Here is an 11,909-nt window from a genome sequence, read left to right as displayed (position 1 = left end):
ATGAGATGTTCCAAAGAAGAGACAAGGAAGCGGACTTAATGTTGATCATTAAAGTAAATCTGCAATAATGAATAAAATGCAGTTTGCTAAAGGTTCCTAACAGGTATTCTACCACAAAATCTTAATGTGAAATATAAACTGGTAAGGAAGGTAGGCATGTCAGTTTAATAAGAATTACCACTGACTTAATTACCATTAAGATGAAACTGCATACAAACTGTAAGAAAAAAAGGACATTTATCTGAAACATGATGAATTCACTAAACATCTTTTAGAAAGGAGCAAAAAAAAAAAAAAAAAAAAAAAAAACTTTCCCGATGTTAATTTTTTTTGTCTAGTCTTGTTCTTCCATAGGAGGTAGATACTATTGACGAGACTTGGCTTCAAATCTACTCATATTCATTCTTTAAAATGAAAGCCAGTTGGACGGGAATCCCAATGTCCTTTTCTAGCCAAAGTTAAAGAAGAAAGAAAGGAAAAGAGAGAAAGGAAAATAAAATTTTTTTACATAGTCAACAGGAGGAAGGCATTAAAAACTGAGGCAGCAAGAGAATTCCAGATCTTTATGGACATCAAACAAGAGAACTCATGAGCCATGTGGTCTTGAGAGGATTACCCTTTTCCACGAATCCAGTTCCCTATTTGATGGCAAACAGTACGAAATATCGGCAGCTTTGAGGGCCAGCATTATATGACTGTTTTAATCGCATTTTAGTGATAGAAAGAGAGGATACTGTTCTCCACTGGAATTCGAATAAACGACAGACGCGATAACTTTTCTCTTTTTGCTTAGATAACTTAAAACCGAAGACCTTCGGTTTTAAGTTATCTTAAGTTATCTTCTATTCTGTCTGAGCCAGACTAGAACAAAATAGAATTCAATATAGAATTTAGGCCAAAGGCCAAGCGCTGAGACCCATGAGGCCATTTGGGAGCAGAAAGGGTTCAAAGGTGTAACAGGAGGAAAACCTCTCAGTTGCACCGTGAAACAATTGTTAGAAGAGGGTGGATAGCAAGATGGAGGTAAGAGAATATGAATAGAGGCACAGTCAAAGGAATGAAAGGGGTTGCAGCAAGGGGCCGAAGGGACGCTGCAAAGAACCCTAAGTAATCAGTGCACAGCGTGAGGCGCACTGATGGCGGTGCCCCTCGACGGAGAAGCCAGACTTGAGGCAAGTATTTATCTAGCACGAAGGATGCGATTGACTTCACTACTTATTAATTTTCGGCAAGATTTGATCCGTAGATCGTAATGGAGAATTGGTGGATGGAAATTTTAGCTGGCCAGTACTTTAAATCTTTAACTAAAGGCCTTTAAACTAAATAAGAATACAATCACTGACGAGAGTTGATCAGATAAATGCCCATACCATAACCGAACCAAAAACGAGACGTTATAACTTAGCGTGTCACAGTGGCAGAAAGCAACGATTGATTTAACGAGTACGAATCCAACTCGCACGTGCAATGATATTTTGCATAATATATATATATATGTGTTTTCAATTCCATTAATTCAAAATATTTTTTTTATATGCATGACATGCACGAATGTTTCGTGACTGGCATATTTCCCTGATGAGTTGTCACTCTGTTGCTATTCATCGTTTTGATGATCATTATATGTGTGACTTCAAGTTCATGATTTTCATCTGGTAAGTCAGTCTGTCTCCGGACGGTATATTTTGGATAAATTCTCGAATCTCCAAGAAAAAGCTGTCAGCAACGACAGACATACTTTGGGTAAACGTTTTTAATCTTTAGACATGTTTACCTCCAGACAATAATTTATTTTGGAATTCTCAAATGTATAGCCACAACTAATCCACTGAGCATAAATTTCACGAAAATAAAGTATAAACGATGAGGTTCCAAACCTGTTCCTCTCTGGGCTAGAACTGATGTGACAGTCTTAACATGTTCATAAGATTTTCGTGGCTTAATATTTCAAAGTGTGGAAATGTCACGTAAACAATGAATGGCAAACTCTCATATAGTTAGCAGCGGTTGTCACAATTTTGTCGTTACTGCAAAAAATGTGTCAAGTTTGATTTTTGCTTTTTTGCTTCTAACTTGGTGTCAAGTTGTCACTGTGGTATTTGAGTACTGTGAGAACGTTTCAAAGATTGACCGTGCGTAAAAAAAAAAAAAACAGATAGAAAATCACATTTTTCAAAAATGTGAGTCATTTGATGAATTTTGAATGTATACTGTATACTGAATTATGTTTATTCTCTATTTATACATCACTTTATTACTCAATAAACCATTCAGTAAGATTTTCCTTTTAAGTTCTAACTGTCATACAAGTGGGAAGCGATATCTTAAGTGGTCCTCATTCCATTCACTAATCACAAAGCAATCAACTGTTTGGATTGTTGGAATCCAGCCGCTCTTTACAGAATAAAGCCCAACTGAATGGTCTGTGCTCTCAACAATTCTGATGCAGGCACAAAATATTAGCTGTATGACTGTACGGAACCTCACCAGGCCTATTATAACACTAGATGTTGACTTGTATGATCGTGCAGTAATGATAAAAGATTATAAATCACACTGGTGCATTAGACTTGGTAGTTTGCACATGACCAAGGCAGCTCTGAAATGTGGAAGGTAGTGGAATAGAGACAGCGTGGGAAGAATCAGGTATCTTTTGCTTTATCAGGTTGCCTTTATTGATGAAGAAAAGGAAAATTGATACCACATATAAGGGAAACCGAGCACGCTTTCCTATCATACTTGAGGTAACCAGTGGAAGATAAGAATGCTGGTTTATTTAAGACACACATGGAACATATGCACAGCGTTCTGGAAAATGCTGATGTATTTACACGGATGAAAGAACTGCATAAACAAGGGAAAGGCATTCAGGAGTTCATGATGAACTGTAGGGACTAAGTACAAACCCTGTTAATGTTTATTGCTGAAACTAGGAAAGGTGACTGGAAACTTCATTTAGCAAAAAATGAAGAAGAGTTGTTGCCCTACTTCCGTGCACATGACCAATATAATTATGGCAGATGGGGCCCCCTTTATATTGCTGATATGTTAGAATTGCAAGACAAAGATGAAGATTTATGAAAGTTTCTAGATGAAGGTAATTTTGTTGTCAGCAAACACAGTACATCAGTCACAGCTGTTGACCCTAATCATGCAATTGAACAGGAGCATAAGAAAATGAAAGGCAAAAGAAGTTTTGTTGGCATCGCAAGCAATGAACATGCATTAGAGAAATTATTTATTATCGTACCCACGCTATGCAGAGTAGTGCATGAGTTCAAAGAATATGCTGGCAGAAAGTAAACCATCACAGCAACTCCACCATGAAGGAATTGGTAGTAAGAGCGGAAGGTTGGCGAAAAATGCTGCCAAACTTGTTGAGGTCATTGGAAAGCAAAGAAATCCATTTGAGGAAAAGGACATGTACAAACTCATTACTTTTGCTATAATACCATCTGAAGGATCTAAGAATATTGAAATTCAGGATGACTTGGGTAGAGAGACTTTAGAGAAGTTTGTGTCCAATAGGGTGGGTGAGATGAATACAGAATTTTGGGACCCTCAGAAGAATAGCAACATCAGCTACTTCAAAGCGACCGGACCATTAGTAAAACTGAAGTAAAAGGTCAGGTATGTCAATAAGACAAGAGAGAGAATTTCTTTCGAGACTGTTATCTGTGGCTAAAAGTAAACATGAGTTTGATGTCAAGGATGCAATCGGGGAATATGAATTTGCCATCACCCCTCGCTCAAATTTCCTTCCAGATCGTTCCATGATCATGCTCCCTGGTAAATCTCAGCCATTATCATCTGTCTTAAAACTTCCAATACCAGAAGATACAAGCCATCTAGCAATAGATGTCAGTACCAGTGCAACAGCAGTCCTTATAATTGATGAAATGTGTGTGGTTAACATGGTAACAAAATCGCATAACAAATTCACTTGTGGACATAGATATCCTTGGTAAATCATATTCTGAGATTCGTCTAGTCTTTGACCAGTATTGGAGTGAATCACTTAAAGAAACAACTAGAGACAAAAGAACAAAGAAATCAAGCTCTCCGCATTATCATGTAGTACATAACACTATAGAAAATACTTTGCCATTACAAGAACTATCCAAAGAAAGTACTAATAATGTACTACACAAAAATAAGGGCAAACTGCAATCTCTCTACTATCTTGAGAATGGAAAGTATGCAAGCAGGTCACCATAATTAGGGAGAAGGAGGCACACGCAGAAAAAATGCAAAAGAAGTGGAACCAGATATTCTACTGTTTTCACTTGAAATCATAAGGAACATTACTTGCATATTCATTTCCTCTCCAGAAAGGCACCGCACAAAGTTTGTATGATTCATAGAAATGTATCAGAAAGAAACAAATTTGGGGTTAGTGATAAAGTTAAGTACCATTAAGGAATGTCAAACAGAGGGTTTGTAGGTCACAAATAAGAAACAGGGAAGACATAGGGCATGGCGCCGTTACACAATGATTTAGATGCTGAAGATACACAAACATGTTCAGGTCCCTCTTCACTCACCTCCTTCCACCACTGCAGTAGGTACCTGGGGAAGTCAGTCAATTGGCTGCTGATAACTCATCAGGTGGACCCCCAATCACTTTATTTCCATAATTCACAGGGATCTCACGGTCATGTTGCATGTGAAAATCTGTCGAGTCCTTACGAGGTCAGGAACTCAAGACCACTGAAGCAGGATATCCAGTCAATACCACTCAGCGGCTATCAAGTCTTTAATACATTCGTATACGAAATAACGAGCTGTCATGGTATTGCACATTTCTAGCCATAGTGCCTAACCATAGTTATCAAGCGCCTCGGTGGCGTGATTGGTATGGTGTTTGCGTCTCACCTCGGTGGTCGCGGGTTCGATTCTCGGCCATTCCATTGAGGAGTGAGAGATGTGTATTTCTGGTGATAGAAGTTCACTCTCGGCGTGGTTCGGAAGTCACGTAAAGCCGTTGGTCCCGTTGCTGAATAACCACTGATTCCATGCAAAGTAAAAACACCATACAAACAAACAAACCATAGTAATGAACTTCTCGAAACTATTTAAGACGAAAAGCTTGACATTTTTAAGCTCCCCATGCTACGTATGTAAATATACAGAGCTGTGGTGCGGAAAATGAGTGCACAGATGAATTGGAAATAATTGTGTCTGTCATAAAACAAACTTAAGCAGTTAATTATATACAACTGCACACTTACATGACTATATATCTAAAAGGCCATTAAAACGAAAGCTGCTCTCTCTCTCTCTCTCTCTCTCTCTCTCTCTCTCTCTCCCTCTCTCCAGAACATCTTTCAACTTGGGTATCACAAGCTTTGCTGACAAACGTCCAAGTTATTACGATGAAGAAAGAAAACGGTCACGTTTTCACGATAGAAAATGGAACATAATAAATTTAGTGTAGTATATCCTTTAAATTATAATACTGATCGGCAAAGAAAACGACTTAATATGAAAGACAAGACAAAGGGTCGAGAACGTTAATAATATTACAGACTGAAATTACTGGTGAATTACACATAATGTTCATAGACTTCATATAATTTTTCATACGCAATATACGTCATAAATATGTATTGTAAGTTATTATTGAGGGCATGGAGTGTGCAGCATTTTACCCGTCAATCGAATCTATTAATTTTATAAATTTATGTTATTTTTTTTTAAATACAAATCCTCTCCCACTGACAGAGTTATTGTAAAATCGAAATCTGGGCTCCTACGATCTTTCAGCTTTACTTGTGATTTCAACATGCTTCTGATATTTTTGTCTGAGGGCAAAAGTGCATATTTAAAAAAATAGACTAAAAAATCAGGACATGAAAATTTCATTGTCTTCAAAGACTGTTCGTGATCCTCTCTCTCTCTCTCTCTCTCTCTCTCTCTCTCTCTCTCTCTCTCTCTCTCTCTCTCCGGAGCCCATGCTGGCTAAGGCTAGCTGTAAACAAAGGAGATAATTATGTTACTAGCAACCTGGCTTCATCATTGGTTGCTTTTCTCCACGAAATCAGGTGTTCATCAGAGATACATTGTATTCAATACAACGAGGAGATCCCGTCATCATATCTGTTGTTCTTTTTAATTGACTCATTTGACAGAGAAAGTAGTTCAGTGCTTGGCTGAATAATTTTCCCCCAACGTAAGTATCCATGAGTGTTTGCGTAAACGTGTTTGCACGTGAGTCAGTCAATGTAGGCTATTTGAGACAAGTCTTAGGGTGAAGTGAAATGGGGAAAAAATATCCTCCACCAAACTAAGAGAGAGAGAGAGAGAGAGAGAGAGAGAGAGAGAGAGAGAGAGAGAGAGAGAGAGAGAGAGAGAGAGGAGAGAAACTTCAACCGTTACAGGAGAAGTGTTTATCACACCTCAGATGATGAGGACCTTGTAGACAAACAGACTGTCTGTCCTAAACCGTCTGAACATATAGACAGGATGAATGATGAGAATAAATTGTTTACCATGCACGTTCTCTCTCTCTCTCTCTCTCTCTCTCTCTCTCTCTCTCTCTCTCTCTCTCTGCAGTAGGTCATCGATAATATGAAAATGACCATGTATTGATTATGAACAATGCTATACCTCACTGACCGAGAGAAGAAAGTCATTACCTAACAGGAATTCAAGTTGAAAGACTTTCACAATAGTATATTCCAGGATGGATGAACTACACTCGTCGGGAATTGCTGTTAGAAGGATTTCGTTAAGGAGGAATTAGGTATGGAACGATTTATCTGTTCTGGTCAGGTATTCAGAAAGGAAGGACTCATTGGGTTGGAATTTTGGAGGATTTGGAATTTTGAAGGATAATGTTGCACTGGTTAGGGATTCACGTTGGAAGGGCTTTTCCTGTATATAAGTCAGGATGGAAGGGCCATACTTCCATGGATTGAAGATAGAGTATCTTCAAGGTAATGAAATCACTGTGGAGGGACTTTACTAGTCAGGGATTCAGGACAGAGGACTTTTCACGTCTGTGACTCATAATGAAAGGATATTTCTGGCCTGGATTCAGTCTGAATGTGTTTTACTGTTAAGGGCTTCAAATTAGAAAGAGTTGACTGATACAGGATTCTGGGTTGCCAAAGAATAAGGATGGAAGGATTTTACTGATCTGAGCTTCAGGAAAAAGTGTTTATTGGACAAGAACTCAGGACGTAAGGATTCTGCTAATTAGTGATTCTGAAGGGAAGATTTTTACTGGCCATGCAGACAGGATGGACTAATGTAACTGGCCGAGAATCCTGTGTGGAGAGGTCTTACTGACGACGGATTCATGATACAGGTTATTATTAGTTAGGTTAGGGATTCGGTATAGAAGGACTTTACTGTCGAGGGGTTCACGATGTAAGACTTTAATTTTCAGGGGTTCAGGAAGGGAGGACTTTACCAGTCAGGAATTCGAGAAAGAAATATTTAGCTTAGTCAGGGATTCCGATTGGAGACACTTCACTTGCGAAGGATTTAGTATGGAAGGATAAAATTCAGGGTACTGGCCAGGAATTTCTAATGGAAGAACTTTTCTGTTTCAGGATTTAAATGATTTCACTGAAGAGATTTACAGAGCAAAGACTATACTGAGCAGGGATTAAGGATTACGAAATCCTTTCAGTAGGGATTGAGGTAAGGACTTTGCTCGTCTTGGGTGAAAAGTGGAAGGACTGCTTGTTAGGGATTCAAAATGGAAGAGGTTCAATTTTCTGGGATTACGTACAAATGGATTTTGTTGGTTAAACATTCAGCATGGGAGCATTTCTCTAGTGAGGGATTTGTGAAGGAATAATTTTCACTTCAATAATTCCTTAATAACGAGACCAATACTAATAATCTTCAATTAATACGCTTCTCAATAACATCAAAGTTTTGATGCAAAAACTTCATTATCTACAATTTTACACAATACTGATATGATATTCTGAAGGGAAGAAAGAGAGAAAAGTGATCCAGAGATATTTAAATCTAATAATGATAATCCTATATAAGCTATATATTTATAAGCTATAAACGGTGTATCAAAATGTTCTAATCACGGATAATAAAGTTGCTGAAAAAAATGCTGCATTAATAATTGTAAGGTAATGACCCGGGGCGTTTTCTTGAGACATTGTATTACAGGATTTGAATTGATATTAATTGAACTTGACCAAAAACCTTCTTAGAATCCCTCCCTAATGGTTCAATAGACGAGCATAGCGTTGGTAATACATGGGCACACCAAACTAGACAGAAGATCTGGATGGCTACAAGAGGACCTACACATTAGCAGTACTGCGACACCATACCCATGACAACAGTTCACTGTATTCATGCTTTGCGACATTGTGATCGCACGATGCTAGGGCTAAAGTTAGTGGGTTGCCTCAAGAGTCGAGTGTCCAGCCATGACTAAGATGAAATATAAGCAGAAACTGGGGTTGGAGTGGGGTGTGTCTGGCACTGGTGAAGTACAGGCACTAAGGTCATCAACCCGCACCACTAAGAAACCGAGACACGCCGTAATATGCTCCTTCACCAAACCAAATTAATTCTGAGATACTCTTCGGCTGACTTGTGGGTGGAAATGCCACCCATTAGATAGAAAGCCATTAAGGAGATGAGAATTAATAAACGACCGACGGAAGAAGCGAAGAGCCCCAAAAAATCGGTACTCTCCAGTTTCAAAACAAGACTATTAGGCAGGCATTCAACATACAACAGACAGGAATTCTAAGCAAGGAAGAGTTAGAAATGCAATGCAAAGAACATGAACTAAAATAGGACAAAATGAATCCAGAGTTTCAGATCACCCCTCTTATTGTGCTAAACATCTTGTCGCACTTACAGACCGCCTCTGGGCGGGGACCTATGCTAGAATAATGCCAACTGAATCTAAGAAACAACACAGGATCGTGCAGGCCATAGGCTTTCATCAGCCACTTCAGGACTCAGTAATGAAGAAGACTGTACGTCTTTGTTTGCCATCGTCCGTCTGTGTTATTTAATGATGTCAGTCACATGACTTAGTTAAGGTTATGATCGACTGCGTTTTAAAGCTGTGCCCCGTAGCATCATGCCACTGTTAACTATTCCCATTGAAAGCTATTCTTTGCCATGTTGTACATATATTTGGTGCTGGATGGTGAAAAGCATCAATGCTGAATTCCCTGTGTTTACATTTGAGAAACACTGATATATAAATTAATTTTGAATGGCGATGTTGCTCCTTTACGAAGAGTAACCGTAAAGTATTATAGTATTTTTCATAGGTATTTTATGATTAAATACAAAAAACACTGTGCAACAGTGTTATTTGTAATTATAAGTGTGGTGCCATCTAATTGATATAAATAGGCAGCAAATCTAGTAATATAAAAAAGCATAACCTAAATTAAGGTACTTTCACTAACATTTCGTTTTCGGATTTATAACGTTACAATTTATGTTTTTGTGATTTATTTACTTTCCTTTACTAAAGTTACCTAAAATTTCGGCTGATTACTTTGCTGGTCATTTTTGATTGCCTGTCACTTTTATCGTGAATTGTATTATCCATCTATATTCGGTTTTGGTCCTTGTTGGACAGTAAATGGAGAGGACTGATCCCTTGGGCACAGCTGATTGGAGAGAAACAGACTTAGTCGGAATATGGATATTGCATAGAAAACTGGCTTCATGCTTCTTCCTGCTGCTCCAAGACACCGAGTCCTGTCACTATATATATTTTTTATATATATATATATTATATATATGTATATATATATATATATATAATATATATATATATATATATATATATCTATATATATACATATATATATATATATATATATATATGTAATAATATATAGATATATATATATATGTATTTATATATATAGATATATATATATCATATATATACATATATATAGCATCATATATATTATATATAGGATATATATATATAATATATTTCAATAAATATATATATATATATATATATATCTATATATAGTATATATAGATATTACATATAGATAGGGGATATATTATATATATTATATTATAATATATATATCATATATATTATTATATATATTATATATATATATTATATATATAATATATATATATAATATATATTATGGACTCGTGATACGCAGTATCTTGACCAAGAAATAGAATACATTAAAAAGATAGGAAACGATCTCTGCTACCCACCTCATATAATTGATTTATATTATCAAAAAGCTCACAAAAAGTTTTATAGTGTTGCTAGTAATGAAAAAGAAATGCCTAAAAATGTACTTAGTGTTCTCTTATAACAACACCATTAAAGATATGCTAATTAATAATAGTCCCGTAACAAATAACAACATTTACAAAATTCCTTGTAAGGATTGCCCATCGTTTTACGTTGGTCAGTCAAGCAAAAATTTATGTGTACGTATTAAGCAGCATATGTATTCAGTTAGAACAGCCCAGACTTCAAATGCACTGTTTATCCATCTGAGTGAAAAATCTCATTGTATTAATTGGGGTGATACCTCTGTTATTGCTAGATCTAATGATTATGTTTCAAGAAATTTACTAGTATCAGCAATTATAGAAATCACTAATAAAAACAACCTGAATCTTAGTCCAGGATTGTACCATTTGGGCCCGTATATTTGTAAAATGTTTATGAAGGACCTTAAAATAAATGAACTACTAATAAATTAGTCCCACAGGTAAATAGTTATTATTTCTCTCTCTCTCTCTCTCTCTCTCTCTCTCTCTCTCTCTCTCTCTCTCTCTCTTGCTCGATATATTTATATTTTTTTCTTTGTCTTTTCATTAATTTTTTGGGGAACATTTTTGTATGTTTCATGATAATACGCTGTATATGCCTCCTTGTTTTTTCAAAGTGTATTGTTTTGTGGATGAATCATCTGTTGACCACGTGTGTCTCCTCCAAGGTGTGGCAGATTAAAAATTCGCTTATCCTGCCCTCAGCCGTTTCCTCGTTTCTGTAGAGTGAAATCGACCTTATTGCTAATCTTGTAATGTCAGTTTGGATATTAAACCTACTTTGACTATGTTTTTCCTAAGTAAGATCAATTGCGCCTGAGTAAAGGGTCGTACTAGACCAAAAGTGCTTGGCTAGCTCGCTTTTCATTTTTTTTCCTTCGTGGCAAAAACCTTAAATATATATATATATATATATATATATATATATATATATATATATATATTATAAATATATATGTATATATACATATACTATATACATACATACATACATACATACATACACACACACACACACACACATATATATATATATATATATATATATATATATATATATATATATATATATATATATTTGTGTATGTATATGTATATGTATATATATATATATACTATATATATATATATATATATATATATATATATATATATATATATATATATATATATAATATGTTGTATGTATGTATGTATATTCAGCATAAAATGCCCCTCTTAAAAGAACGCTGCTCTGCCAAAGGATCAAAACAAATTTCACTTCCCTACCCATTTATTACTTGCTGAACTGCGGATGAAACCTCTGAATAGGAAATTACCACATCAGGCGCTTGATAAAAGTACACACACTATTCCTATGCTTATTGGATGCAAAAACCCTCCCTTCCTTAAACTTTCATTATCTTGCATCATTGAGTCCTCATTTTCTTGTATCTTCTATTCAACAGATCTCCAGAGCACTCGCTTCATCGTGTCACCACGTAATTACCTTTGCAACATCCAAAACCTCCCCTTTTATTCTCTTGGATGAGAATTGTTTCTCTGCGTTTAATCATTTTTATTCTAGTTTCTCTGAATATTTTGTCATACAGAATTTTGAAGTCATTGCCAATATTTTATGATATCTAGTTGCG

The 11,909-nt window shown here is 36.1% G+C and overlaps 1 protein-coding gene across 1 annotated transcript in view; it reads left to right on the top strand.

Moving 5' to 3' along the window:
* The first annotated feature begins 3,286 nt into the window (after positions 1-3,286).
* LOC135211548 (pre-mRNA-splicing factor 38B-like) overlaps positions 3,287-11,909 on the top strand; it is a 33,561-nt gene continuing 24,938 nt past the window's right edge. Inside the window, exon 1 of the mRNA XM_064244851.1 lies at positions 3,287-3,529. Within this exon, the coding sequence (XP_064100921.1) occupies positions 3,287-3,529 (243 nt within the window). The remainder of the gene's footprint in view (positions 3,530-11,909) is intronic.

This window comes from Macrobrachium nipponense, chromosome 4 (genome assembly GCF_015104395.2).
Source record: "Macrobrachium nipponense isolate FS-2020 chromosome 4, ASM1510439v2, whole genome shotgun sequence".
In the NCBI taxonomy this organism is placed as follows: domain Eukaryota; kingdom Metazoa; phylum Arthropoda; class Malacostraca; order Decapoda; family Palaemonidae; genus Macrobrachium; species Macrobrachium nipponense.
Note: the sequence above shows the minus strand (reverse complement) of the source record. Positions and strands in the feature narration are given on the sequence as shown.